The sequence below is a fragment of the Podarcis pityusensis genome (genome assembly GCF_964106645.2).
Source record: "Podarcis pityusensis genome assembly, chromosome: 5".
NCBI lineage: Eukaryota > Metazoa > Chordata > Lepidosauria > Squamata > Lacertidae > Podarcis > Podarcis pityusensis.
In genome coordinates, this window is record NC_138032.1 from 66,034,265 (window position 1) to 66,049,169 (window position 14,905).

Genomic DNA, 14,905 nt, shown 5'->3' on the forward strand with positions numbered 1-14,905 from the left:
TCCAGACTAAGGCCTGCTTTGCTTTAGAGGAAGGTAGGCTCATGCACTTTCAGACCATACTCTGGGAATTACATTCATCACAGTGGAAGTGGAAGCAAGAGAGGTGTGACTTTAAAGGTGGAACTTACAGAATGTCTGAAAAGGACAGCTGTGTCCTCATTCAATTTAGAATGTATGTTTCCATATGATGAAAGGGGAAATTAGGTAATATATAATGAGCAATACATGGGTCTTTTTTCTCTCTTCTTCAAGTGTTACTATCAAAAGCTTCACTACTTGTGGGAAAGAACTGAAAGGTTAGGGATTTTTAAACCAACAGATAAGCAAGCACTCCAACATGATTTTGGGACTATGCATCACAAAATGGAGAAAATCTGAAATGTAAGTGTATCATAAGGCTCAACTTTTCAGTTTTCACTTCATGTAAACATGGAACGGTTACAGTACAAGGCTGCTCTGAGCCTCCATTAACACTATTCTGTGGTTTTAGACATACATTCGTATTATTCTGAAAGTATTGTACAAAGGTCTAGGACAATTAGGAGCAATCTTTGCCCCATACAGCTTTTCACAACTTAAGGTATTAAATGAACACTAACATGGCAACGCTAGAAATTAGACAATCTTACCTAATTTAACAAAAGCATATAGTTTTCTTTCTTCACGCTTTATAAAAAATGGTAAAGCAATATATAGTGTCCACTTTAAGATCTGAATAGGCTATCTTTTGAGCACATTAAATACAAAGAACTAACAACAAAAACCCTTCTGGACCAATGGGAAAAAATTGATTGTTCAGTAGCAGTCACCTCTGAAACAATGCATCAAAGCATTTGATTTCTTACATAGGAACAGGTTGATATAAATACTTGTTTCTGGTGGTAATATTTTTAAAGCTACAAAATTAACCCATCCCGGATGTTCAAGTTTCATTTACGTATTCATGCTGACAGTTTACCATGAAAATAGCTAGGTGTGCAAATTGTCCTGTGCTAGATGTATATTAGAATGAACAGGAATAGTTTAATTGCTCTAGATCTGCACAGATATAAAGGAGCTGCCAAATAACCATTTTAGACCAATGGCCTATTTAGCAGAGCACTGTCTTTCTTAGCTCTAAGGTCTCAAACAGGTTTTTCTCGTCCTTGCAACTACAGTACTAAAAACAGCCATTGAGGATATGCTCTGTATTAACCTAGAACTTTATTATGTAATGCTTGAGCTTTACCCCACTAAGCTATGCCCTCTTTCATGCACCAGAAAAAAGAAGTTCACCATACTGAAGTTATTACAGAAGATTCAAAAATACAAAACCAAATTATGTAGTCATATTCATATTCCTACACTAGTCTATTCACAAATTGTCAAAAACCCACCAATTTTTCCTCCCAATGAAATTTGGGTATAGAGACGTGTTCGTCTCTATTAAGCAATCACCGGGCTTTTAATCACATGTGCTTTTCATTATTTTACTGAAATATAAGTGATTTTATTCCATGTGCTTCCATATAATAATACACCCAACACAGTGACAAGAATGAGACTTTAATCAGTTTTAAGTGGAGTTTTAACACTACGATAAAGGGCTGTTAAACACAATAACAAACGGACATCTGATTTGTATGAGACATTATCCTGTACATGTCATTTTCTTGTTTTGTGTATCCTCGGTGCATAGCATTACACACAGAGCCACTGTTGCACAGCACAATAGTATCTGAAGAGGCTGAATCAGAATAAGGCTGCTTAACAGACTTTTTTTCTTAGTGTATATATATATGTATATATATATAATATTCTATATGAAAACAGACTGAGAATTTTGAACTGGCGGAGTAAAGAGGCAGCTCTACCAAACATTGCAGTTAAAGCCTCCTTTTAGTGCACAGTTCCACCCCTTCCATCTGCATGCATGACACATTTTAACAGTATTTTAAAAAGGTAAACGAGGCACTTTGTGGCAACCACAGGCATCGTTAACATATTGCACGTTTGCTAGAATTTTAAACATGGAACTGCACACTGGCACCCCAAACTCTTTTTCCTTAAAGCTGAAAACAACTGATGCTGCATGTAAACATCCCTTCAGTTTACAATTTGTGCCACAGCATATAACCTTGGTGCTATTTTATACAACTGCCCTTTAACTACTGTGACAAACTATTTTAAATGGGGCTACAGATGATGAGGGATGGCACAGGGCCTAAGAGTAAGCTCCTGTCAAAGTGATGCCTTCAAGTAATTTCAGACATGTAAGCTGCTGCACATCCAAGAATTTAAGCACACAGTCCAGAAACTCAAGAAATTACCTACAAGAATGCATTTTCAAGCTAAATGATGAATACTGTCATAAATAAAGTTTTAATTAGGACTCAAACCTTTCAGTCATAGTAATTCTTGCCATGTTCTATGGGGATGGTAGCTGAAATAAAGTATAGGAGAGTATGCATAATATATATTATATATATAATATATATATAATACCATTTTCCTTTTCCAATGACTATACCATAAAAACGTAAGCAAGGCTTCTCAGAACCACTGACACATTCAAAATCCAAACCCTCATTCAGACCTTCACATTCCAAAGGAAGAACAGTGCAAAAGGCCACTGAAATATTTCCAATCTGACCCTCCCATGTTACACAGTAGAACTGTACAAGACACCGAACACTGTCAACATCCAAACATTTTAAAGCACAAACTTTTTAGTTGGCTAATGTGGCTTTCAAATTGTCTTAACATAAATCAGGCTCAACGTAAGTTGCAGGAGAAAGTCAACGGTGACACGGTTGTCACCTCTCGCCAATAAGGTCCATCTATGGTATTGTAGAACTGGATCGAATCTGAGGAAATCTGAACATTAGCTTTGAAAAAAGTTTACGTAATAGATGGAAGCTGTGATCCTGTGCAGTTACACGCAAGTTCCACTAAAAATAATATGAAGTTATAGGCACGCAACTACACAGATTAGAAAAGGGAGCAAATTTGCCAATGAATGTTGAAGCAGCATGCTGCCCCTTTGTTCGGTATTCAGCCTGAGTTCTGCCTTGACTAGTTACCATATATACCCTTGTTATCAATGCTAACGGACTAGGAAAAATGGATTATTCCAAATTCTTTTACTCAAATGGGACAATAATAAACAAGTTTTACTCCAGTAAACCAATGGGATTTTACACCATGAAATTCGAAATAGCAGTTCCAAATGTTTGAAAGACAAGGATTTTTTTTATTTTCTTTTTTTAGAAAAAATATTACTTCAACATTTATCATCCACAGCTGGGGGCATGGCAACTATAACACACAAACAACTGTGTAAGCCCATTTCTGGTAGACAGCCTCCACATTTGTATGGTTAAGTCATTGTTACGGTGTCTCACATGTAACCAAATTTTCATATCCCTTCATTTGTAGATCTTTTAAGATGCTGTAGAAGGTTCATTCCTGTACCCCTAATACAGAACCACTCCCTCTAGCTGCCTTTTCTAGCACCATTATGCTTTAAAAAAAATAAAATGCACAAACAAGCAGTGACAGCGGCGATTCCTCAAATGTCCAGGATTTATTACTGTAGCATGCTAAAGAGATGCATGTAAGTAAGCTGGAAATGGTACACAGTCCAGGGTCCAGCACAAAACAATCCTTTCTGAGCTTCTCTTTCCACTCTCCTACCCATATTACATGCATTTGAATGTAGTAAAACCCGTTACTTCTCCAAGCCAACTGCAGACTTATCTGTTGCCACATAAGTGCAAAGAAAGGGGCAGGATGTGAACCTGTGTATTAGAAAGAGCTTTACAGCCACTTCAATTGGTGACAGAACACAAAAGGAAAATTCCCTACGTATACACATCAGATCTGTCTCCACTTTTATAAAACTGGAATCAAATGGGAAAGTGCCATCTTTGTGTTTTCCTAATTGAAGTTTAAATGTTCTCTTGACACGAAAAGGTATATACACAACATAGCTACGTAACCTTTTTTTTCAACTGGACAAGAAGTGTCAAGCCCAGAGACTTCATAGGGCAAAATGAGATTGGTCAGGAAAAGAACTGTTCCTACAACTGATAATTGTGACACAATGTCCTATTGCCATTTCAAAAGGTCCATAATTCAGTTTATTCAAGTTTTCTTCTTTGTGGTATTTTTTCCCAAATAAAAAAAATATTCAGACTTTTGTAATTTGCGTATGCTGATCTTCGTCAAAAGGTTCATTCTCTGGATCAGAGTCAGTGGTGTCAGAATACCTATAATGATCAGGTTCATTATCACTAACATCCGGTGTTACTGAAGTTGAGCTGCTAGCCTCTGGGTTTGATGGCTCTTCTACTGTTTTTGTGAAAAATAGCTTCACCTAGAAAAAAAGACAAAAGATATCAGTCCATATTTGCTTGGAAAAGAAGGAATAGGTTGCTCCCTGCATCTGTAGTTCTTTGTGTGGTCATCTGTGCACAGCACTGTTATGAACGAGAAAAGTGAATGCAGAATATTATCACAACCTAGGCATTAACACTAGACAGAAACCCAAATAGCAAGTACTTTATGTGATTAACTGGGGATCTTTAAGGCAGCACCAGTAATTTCAAGGCTTATTAGTATCTTACATTTTTCATTTCTTCTAGAGTGACTGATTCAATCTTCTATTAATATGGGAAAGCCCCATATTTTTAGCTTCTTCGTAGTTATTCTAACAGTTATTCTACTCAGGATCTGGTCACTAACTACTCTATCAAAAGATTTTAGCAAGATCCCGGAAACCTTAAGAAAAGCCTAACAAAGTACCGTATTTTTCGCTCTATAAGACGCACCAGACCACAAGACGCACCTAGTTTTTGGAGGAGGAAAACAAGAAAAAAAATATTCTGAATCTCAGAAGCCAGAACAGCAAGAGGGATCGCTGCGCAGTGAAAGCAGCAATCCCTCTTGCTGTTCTGGCTTCTGGGATAGCTGCGCAGCCTGCATTCACTCCATAAGACGCACACACATTTCCCCTTACTTTTTGGGAGGGAAAAAGGGAGCCTTCTAGAGCAAAAAATACGGTACTTATTAAATGTGTGCTTCTGAAATAGACTTGTAAAAGGAAGCTATTTTTCCCCCTCACATCAATTAACAGAATTCAGCTTGGGTTCTGCCAAAATCAGCTCTTGCTGTATTTGTATGCAGGTACGGAGAACACAAATGAAAGAGGAAAACAAGTCAGTGTAATAGTAGTTTTAACATACAAATAAAACAGTTTAACACAAAATTCTCTCAAATTTGAACATCTTCCTGTTATTGATATTCAGAGGTAGGATTGCCAGAGTAATTCATGCTCTAGTAACTCCCAGTTAGATTACTATAATATGCTTTACATAGGGGTGCCCTGGAAGATGCAGTGCAGTCCGCTGGAAATCTTATGATACTGATTCTGAAGCTGCCACTCTCATTTTATATTGGGCAGGTGGATGTTATTTTTAAGTTGTGTTTTTGTACCATATCCTGGGATCACTTGTGATGAAGAGTGGGCTAAAAGTATTTTAAATAAATAAATTCATTGCTGGGTTGTTACACATTTACCCTTAAGGTATACAGTGGAACCTTGGGGTGTGTACCGTCTTCCTTACGAACGCTTCGGGTAATGAGCTCCGCTCACCCAGAATTAGATGCTCCTGGTTGTGAACTTTGCCCCAAGATGTGAGCGGAAGTCGCGCGGCAGCAGCAGAAAACCCCATTAGCAAAAGCGCGCCTCATGTTAAGAACGGTTTCAGGTTAAGAACGGACCTCCGCAACAAATTAAGTTCATAACCAGAGGTACCACTGTACAATAAGATCCCGGATTTACTATGCATGGCATACTTTCAATCTCTCTGAGTACACTTCAAGTTTCTTTGATGCCTTTGAATATACCTACCTTAAAGTTTGGAGAAAAGTAACGATTTGCCTTGTCTTTATTTGCCTTGTCCAAATCATTTTTTGTTAGTGTAAGTATTAGATATTCCTTATCGTTATCTGAACGCTCTGTACTGAAAATCCCATCAAGTTCCTGATCTCCAAGAAGACTTCCATTTTCTACTTTGTCAGAATTTTCTTCTGGTCCTGGTATGAAGAATGTATTTACCCAGAAATGAAACATTTTGTCCTAGAGACAAAAAGAAAAAACTTGTTTTAACATAACATAAACATGGCACAATATGAATATATTCTATTGAAATTTGGCTACACGAATACATACACAGATACACAAGAAGTTTTATGGTGGGGAGAGTTTTCCCCCATCTTCATTTTTGCACTGACACATATACCTCCACTGCCCTCCTTTCTGGTAGAGCTGCCCCAATGCCTAGCATGATTATTCATTAAAATTTTGTTGAGTGCTTAATTTCAAAATCTTTTCTCCTCTTTTTTACCGCTTGAAAATTGACTGCAATAATAAGTAGCTTTCTAACTGGCACAAAGACCAGATGATCAGTGCTGCGTATAAGGCCTTCTCTGAGAAGAGGGCAGATGACACAATGGATATGAAAAATTGGGGAGGTTACCCCTAATTCCAATCTTGGGGAGAAGGCTGTATGTGTTAGAATTCACTGCATGCTCTTCCCACTCTGAATTTATGTATACCTGTATACACAGCTGTTACATCCTGAAATCTGGTCAGCCAAAATCATGAGATGAAACATGTGAATTAGGAGCATGCTGTCCCCCTAACTGTAACTACCATGGCAAGAATTTTAACACATCCCCACCCCACCCCAACTCTTTATTGGCCTGGGGAACTGAACTTTTTCTTCCTCTTCTCTCCCACTTCCTTAAAAATTGAGAAGTGGCTTCACATATTTCAGGAGTAATTATAAGTTGAACTTGTGATGATTGCATTGAGGTTGTGATGAGGTCACATCATCCTCAGCTTCCCTCATTTTTCCAGCAGAAGGTAAGCTGTATATCCACTTTATACAAGTGCTGGTACATAGTTTACTGGTACAGCATGACACCAGTGTCACTGGAGGAGCAGGAAGAGATAGATCTTCCTTTGCTACTGCTGCAGCAGCCACCACTGTCAAGTGAATGGATAGGTGCAGAAAAAGGTATGGATGGCAGTTGGAAGGGAAGGAGGAAGATTTGAGTTCTTCTCTCACTCATATTCAACCATGAGCTAAAAAAGAATGCAGTGACTGTAATGAGCATCCTCTTTTTAAAAAGCGAGCACTATAAACCAGGGTTCATAATCCAGGCCTGGAGGTTACAAGATGTGGCAGCATCAGATACAATTCATTAGAGGCCTTTCCAACAATTAAGGATCACGTCAACTAAGTACCACCACTCTGTACAAGTACAATTAAAACAGGCCTAGTACAAAACAAAACATTCACAACCTCTGATATGTGTGTCTACTGATGTTAAACATCCATGAAAGTCTGTATGGTAGATTAGACACTGCTAGTGGTAGCTGCAATTGGTAAGAAACGAAAGTACCCATTAACCGAGGAATAAAATTAACGACAATGGGGATACTGAAATTATCCATTGCTACAGTCAAATTCCCTTCAAGAAATGTTTTCCATGATATACTTCCTATAAGAAACTGTTCGTTTTCTCACACGTATATTCTGCCTTTTAAGTTGAAAAAGGAGACAACCTGCTTTTCATCAGTGCAAGGAAAGCATAACAAGTTGCCATATTAAAGAAACATTGTTTTTATAAGGAGTAACTTTGCTGTTACAGTAATGTTAAAGAAGATAAAGAACAAGATGTTGCCTTACACTCCACTAGAAAGCTATTGCCATCCCGTCCCTCCAAAAAAGTTTGTGCTGATTGTTTTAGTCAGATGTTTCATAGTTCTATACAGTGGTGCCTCGCAAGACGAAATTAATCCGTTCCGCGAGTGTCTTCGTCTAGCGGTTTTTTCGTCTTGCGAAGCAACCCTATTAGCGGCTTAACGGATTAGCGCTATTAGCGGTTTAGCGGCTATTAAAGGCTTAAAGGCTTAGCGGATTAGCTGCTAAAAGGCTATTAAAGGCTTAGCAGCTTAGATAAAGGGGGGGGGAGTGAAAAAAAATCTCAAGACTCGCAAGACATTTTCGTCTTGCGAAGCAAGCCCATAGGGGAATTCGTCCTGCGAAGCAACTCCAAAACGGAAAACCCTTTCGTCTAGCGGTTTTTCCGTCTTGCGAGGCATTCGACTTGCGGGGCACCACTGTACTGCTTTTCTACAGGTGAAACTCAGAAAATTAGAATATTGTGGAAAAATTCATTTATTTCAGTAATTCAACTTAAAAGATGAAACTAATATATGAGATAGATTCATGACATGCAAAGTGAGATATGTCAAGCCTTTATTTGTTATAATTGTGATGTTTATGGCGTACAGCTGATGAAAACCCCAAATTAACAATCTCAGAAAATTAGAATATTAAATGAAATCAGCAAAACAAGGACTGCAAATAGAGCAATACTGGACCTCTGAGAAGTAGAAGCATGCACATGTACTCAGTACTTGGTTTGGGCCCCTTTTGCATCAATTACTGCCTCAATGTGGCGTGGCATGGATGCTATCAGCCTGTGGCACTGCTGAGGTGTTATGGAAGACCAGGAAGCTTCAATAGCAGCCTTCAGCTCTTCTGCATTGCTCGGTCTCATGTCTCTCATCTTTCTCTTGGCAATGCCCCATAGATTTTCTATGGGGTTCAGGTCAGGCGAGTTTGCTGGCCAATCAAGCACAGTAATCCCATGGGCATTGAACCAGGTTTTGCTACTTTTGGCAGTGTGGGCAGGTGACAAAGTCCTGCTGGGAAATGAAATCAGCATCCCCATAAAGCTCGTCTGTGGAAGGAACCATGAAGTGCTCCAAAATCTCCTGGTAGACGGCTACGTTGACCCTGGACTTAATGAAGCACAGTGGACCAACACCAGCAGATGACATGGCTCCCTAAATCTCTTTTCTGATGAGAGCAGCTTTTGCATCTCATTTGGAAACCAAGAACCCAGAGTCTGGAGGAAGAATGGGGAGGCACACAATGCCAGATGCTTGAGGTCCAATGTGAAGTTTTCACAGTCTGTGTTGATTTGGGGAGCCATGTCATCAGCTGGTGTTGGTCCACTGTGCTTCATTAAGTCCAGGCTGATTTCATTTAATATTCTAATTTTCTGAGATTGTTAATTTGGGGTTTTCATCAGCTGTACGCCATAAACATCACAATTATAACAAATAAAGGCTTGACATATCTCGCTTTGTATGTCATGAATCTATCTCATATATTAGTTTCACCTTTTAAGTTGAATTACTGAAATAAATGAACTTTTCCACAATATTCTCATTTTCCGAGTTTCACCTGTATATATACAAGGTAGTCATGTATGCAAGAGGGCAAATTACATTCCAAGTATGTGTATTAAGACACCATTGTGATAGTCAGGATCATAACCTTCTAATGTCTTAAATGCACACTCATCTGTGCTTTCAGGGCATAAAGCCAGGCAAGTCCACAAATCTCTAAAGGCAGACCAATATAACTAGATTCCAGAATTATTTAGGAATTACTGATTTGGATAACTGTTGATGATCTGGGTGAAAGATGTTGGCTGCAACTATATCTCATTATTACAGTGGCAGAGGACACTCTGGTATATAGGATACAAGAGGCTGCTAAAAATAGGAATGAAACTTACTAGAAATGCAAATTGTATTCTATTTGTGCTGAAACCGATTATAGCAACATCTTTTTAAAAAATACTCTCATCGTGCAAAAACCAGCAGCAAAGAAAGCTTCCTTTGCAGGTGGTACGACTGTACCAAAGCACAGTTCAAAAGTGCTCCCAATGACCTAGTGCAACTGGGCTGCTTCCATCCCAGAACACATTCTGTTAATGCAATACATCTGAAGCCAGTTCAAAAATAAAAGTTACTTTTGTTCAAAGAAGCTCAATTAGCACAGGCTGAAAAACTGGGTACAGTTGAGCCAACCTTGTCCTACGAAATTATGTTTCAGTGTTTTTGCTCATTTCTGTTAAGAAATGCTGACTGGTAGCCGGTCAGCTTGACATCAATACTAGGAAATGTTGTAGTACAAATAATTAAATGGTCAGTCTGTGAGAACTTAGAAAAGGATGCTGTGATTACTAAGACCCAGCATCAGTTTCTCAAAAACAAGTCATGCCAGACAATTATTATTATTATTATTATTATTATTATTATTATTAATAATAATTATTATTATTATAAAGTTACAAGCTAGGTGGATCAGGGGAACACTGTAGATGTAGTGTATCTTGATTTCAGTAAGACTTTTAACAAAGTCCCTCTTGAGATTACTGCAGAGAAGCTTGTAAAATTGCAATATCTCATGCCAATATCCTCTGACTACAAAGAACAGCTTTTCTGTGGCAAGGGGAATGGACTGTAGCTGTGGGAAAAGGCTGGGAAACCCCAGTTTACAAGCCCAGTACTACTGGTACCACTTGCAATGTTTGGGCTTCAGCCCTGCAATCTCATTTTTCACAAAAGGTTGCTCAGATGATAACAGCAAAAGAAGATAAGACTGTACCAACATGTTCCCTTTTATGCTAAGATTAGACCTATCTTACCCTAATTCTTTACACATAAGTAGGGCAGACATGTGAGCAGCAGCCTGCCATAATATTCGATTTGACCCTCAGACTTGAAGCACTTGTGGGTCCACTGAAGCATTTAGAAACATTTAACCACCTAATTAGCAAGTTGCCATTCTTTCTGATTTGGGCTCAACAACCACCATTCATGAATATATAAGCTAAAGACTTCAGCAACTGATGGTTTGGAAACTTCAGATAGTGCAAAATGTGGTAGTCCACATCTCTAAGGTAAAGTCATGGAAAACAAAGCAGAAATCAGTCATCTGCACTGACTTCCTATAACATTTGATACAATACTAAGTGGGCAGATGGCATATATACATTGTCCCCTTTCACACAATATCCAGAAGCAATGACAAGAAAAGCATAAATGAGTCATATCTCCTTCCTTATCACTTTGGTAGAATGCCTAAAGCCACCAATAGCAGACTGAACTGCAAGTAATTTGGGGGGGGGGGTTGGAATCAATATTTTCTCAGATTAAAACAAACACACCTTTTTCAACATCTTGTTTTGCTTATGGAAGAATTCCACCTTGATATCACCACACACTGGCAATGGCTGAGGGAATTCGAAGTACATGTATTTGTCTTCACGTCTTGGGGGTCCTGAAGAGGAGGTGAATATCTTTACCTTAAGTTGGTAGACCACAAAGTGAGGATCTGCATGATAAAAATAGCCAAGCAGTTCAAAATTAATTTAAAGTCCAGAATTAGAAGGACACTTACTTGAAGCAAGTATTTTTAAAGTGTTTGAGTCATGACTATCAATATGAATGTTGTTATACTAAGCAGTCAACCATTTCCAAGTTAAGTCTGTTGTGAACAGTGACATTTTCAATACATACATCAATCTAGCACTGGATTACTTAAGAGCCTTCTATAGAAGAATGTTTATACAGTGAGCCTCAACTAGAACGCAAGTGACTGGCAATTTAATCAGCTGAATTAGCTAGAACACGTCTAGCCAACCAAGGAACAGAACTACTCAACAGAACCACAGATTTAACATAATGGCCTGGTTTGCATAATGGCAAGCAAAGCTATGGCTTACTGGGACCATGTGAAGGCCAAACTAGTTTGTTCACTTCAGACTCATAGCAGCAAAGTATTGTTAAGAATCAGATATGCTTTTCTAAACTGGGAAGAAAGTTTGTTCTTTATACTTGATCACATACAAGTTTTAATTAATGCAAACAGTTAATATAATAGAGTTGAAACAAATTAAGCTCTTGTCAAATTGTCAAATTACATGTGTAAAGATACTGAATCTCTTAAAAATTAGGTATTCTTGCTGCCAAGCATCCATGTGGCGAGGGAGCTCATTACTTTTCCCATTCTAACACAGCTTGTGCTTACTGAGGACAGAGTTTAACTATAAGCCATGGGTCAGACGACAGAATAAGCCAATTCCAGGCTTGGTGCAGCAGCAAAAAGGACCAGGGAGTAACAAAATAGCTGCAAGCTTCTCTCTTGAGAGCCCATCTTCTCACCTCTAAAGCTACTCACCAATTATGTATATTATCATATGATGTTAAGTTTTTAAAAAACCAGAAAATACAGTAATGAGAATTTATGGCTTGAACTAAAGGCTAGTATGGAAAGGTCTTACCTTGCCTGTCCAAGAATTTGAGCAAAAGCAAAATAAGCTTGCTGACCAAGACAACAATCCTATGCATACATACATATGTGGGAATAAGCTCTATTCAACTCATTGGTACTTATTTTCGAGCAGCTTAAACATGCATATGATTAGGCTGCGTGCCTCTTACATGGAATGTAGAGTGGGAATTTCATAATTCATTCTGAATTACAAACTAAACTTGAAAGGAGAAGCGACAGAAAAAAAATGTAATGAAGCATTTAGGTGAACAAATGAATACTCCAGCCAATTTCTTTAGCAGGCAGGGAGGGAAGAGAGAAAATGGAATTCAACGTTGTACTAATACGATAGTTCCATCAACACAAGCATTTTTACTTGCCAGACAAATGGCCTCCCCTGTCCTGTTTTAGGTGTCTCCTGACCCTCCAGAGACGATCTGAGGGAGGTGGGAGGCACAGAGGAGGAAAGCCCTATTGTGCTAGTATGAGTCCTTACACTAGCTTCCACTGTGCACCAGGCTAGTTGACTCTGACCCTTCGTCTATAGACATGGCTAACTCTGCCAATATTAAAGTGGTTATGAAATGAGAGCAACAGTGAACAGATGTAAATACAAATTTTAGAAGACAACCTCTCACAGTAAAAATGTTTGAAAAGATACTTACTGCAAGTGCCGCCACTAAACATCGGAATAGTTTCAAACATCATCTTATGAAACAGGAGGGCCACTGGTCTGTAATCCAGATGATTCTTTAACAGGTAGCTATAGTAATATACATAGCGCCTCTGACTGGGAATAGTTACTCCCTAAATAAATAAATAAATATCTATAAGATCAAGAATGCTAATCATGTATGCCATTTTTCACGCTTTGTTACTTGACTTTCATAGATTTCTGAATATGAATCTTATCTCTCAATTAATTCCTATGCTCCTTAATATGTACACTTCAAAGACAGTATGAGAGCACTTAAACATTGGCAAGCCTGTAGCATGTTATAAAATTAAATGTAACCAAAAAGGAAAAAAAAAGCTATCAGTAAATGCTTTCCCATTAAATCTTGGAATGGTTTTCTATATATATTCAATGTTTCTTGAACTTCTTCTTTTATAACAGTTTAATTCCATATTCTGTCACTCACTTCCATGATGCTGCATAAAAGACTGGTTGCCTACAACAGTTAGTTTTTATTATTATTAAAGATTTTCTTGGTTTACAAAAGTACGTGTCTTGTCTCTTTTTACAAGTTGTACAGTCTTTTCTACAGATCATTTACCTTTGTTATGAGATATTAGTGTTGAGAACAGTATAAGGTCAGGAAGAAGAGCGGTGGTGGTGAAATTTATATTTTTTTACAGTTTACGTGCGGGGTTTTGTGTCAGCATCAACTAGATAGGTTATCTTTCTATTCACTTGTTACTTTTCCTTGGTAGTGAGAGACCTTGGAGGCCCAGGGTCTGTGATTAGTTGCAATGGGGTGTGTTTGCATGGGAGGGCGGCTTGCTGGGTCAAGTAAGCCAGGTTGATTTGTATTGCTGTTGGTGGGTTCTTGTTATCTTGCTGGGCTATGTATGTGATGAAGTGGAGCCATATCGGGGTGAAGGTGCCCTCTTCTATTTGTCCCCGTGTCAGTTCCAGTTTATTGGTTAGCTTTTCTAGCAAGGCTGTTTCCCATATGATTTGGTACCACTGGTCCATGTTCACCCCGAAAGGTCTCTCCAGTGTCTGGCTATGGGGCTTCTGGCTGCTGAGAGTAGGTGGGTTATAAGGTCTGTATAATGTGAGTGGTCATTATGGTCTTGGAAGGTGCCAGTTCTGGGTTGAGTTCTAAAACTGGTTTAGTTATTTGGCACATTTCTTGTAGGACTGCTGTCCAGAAGAGTTGGATTTGGGGGCGTTCCCACCACATGTGGAGGTATGTGCCTGTGGAGCTGCAATCTCTCCAACATTTTGGTGAGGTTCCTGGGCATATCAGTGCCTGTTTCCATAGTGTTAAGTACCACCTGTAGGTGAGTTTCAGGGTGAGTTCCCTTCTTTTGGCTGAGATGAACTAAAAGGGAGATTTAGACCACATTCTAGTCCATTGGGTGGGGTTAATTAAATAGTGGATTATCCAGGTCCTGTCTTCCATTGCAGCAAAGTTACATGCAAAAATACGTAAGTAGTTCATTATAAGAAGTAGAAATATAAGAAGAAACGGTCAGAAGGAGAAATTTCAGCAGGCCCTGTAGTTCTGATATTTTAAATGGTAGCAGGAAGTATCCACAGAAAGCATCAAGATAACACTAATTTATTCTACTAGACTCCACTGATCTTCTGCTTTTCTCTGCTTTACCATGTATAAAAATACTAATACTAATACAGAAGATTAAGTTCCAGTTCAGTTGTTCAAAACAGACTACACATCACCAACTATCACTAGTCATCATGCTCCTGTTATTGTATGGAAATAAGTACCAGTCCTTAAAACAAATAAAAGTGCAGTCAACTGTTTTAGTCATGGAAATCACAGCTGAGTTGTCATAGTTTATCTGAATATAGGCCTAAATTCATATATATTCCACACAGAGAATAGGATGGATTATTTGTACAGGTCCAATTCTGATCATGAGAGCTGAAAGTTATAGTATAATCACTATCCTTTTCCTTTGCAAACCAATACTGAGAATCGTAAAACTGTTTTCAAAACCAGGACTGTACATTATTTTTCCATTCT

General features: G+C 38.5%; 1 protein-coding gene across 1 annotated transcript in view; it reads right to left on the minus strand.

Moving 5' to 3' along the window:
- Positions 1-1,529: 1,529 nt before the first annotated feature.
- PTEN (phosphatase and tensin homolog) overlaps positions 1,530-14,905 on the minus strand; it is a 53,424-nt gene continuing 40,048 nt past the window's right edge. Inside the window, exons 6-9 of the mRNA XM_081004569.1 lie at positions 12,854-12,995; positions 11,083-11,249; positions 5,894-6,121; positions 1,530-4,357 (exon numbers count right to left, since the gene is read on the minus strand). Of these exons, the coding sequence (XP_080860695.1) occupies positions 4,172-4,357; positions 5,894-6,121; positions 11,083-11,249; positions 12,854-12,995 (723 nt within the window). The 3' untranslated portion in view covers positions 1,530-4,171. The remainder of the gene's footprint in view (positions 4,358-5,893; positions 6,122-11,082; positions 11,250-12,853; positions 12,996-14,905) is intronic.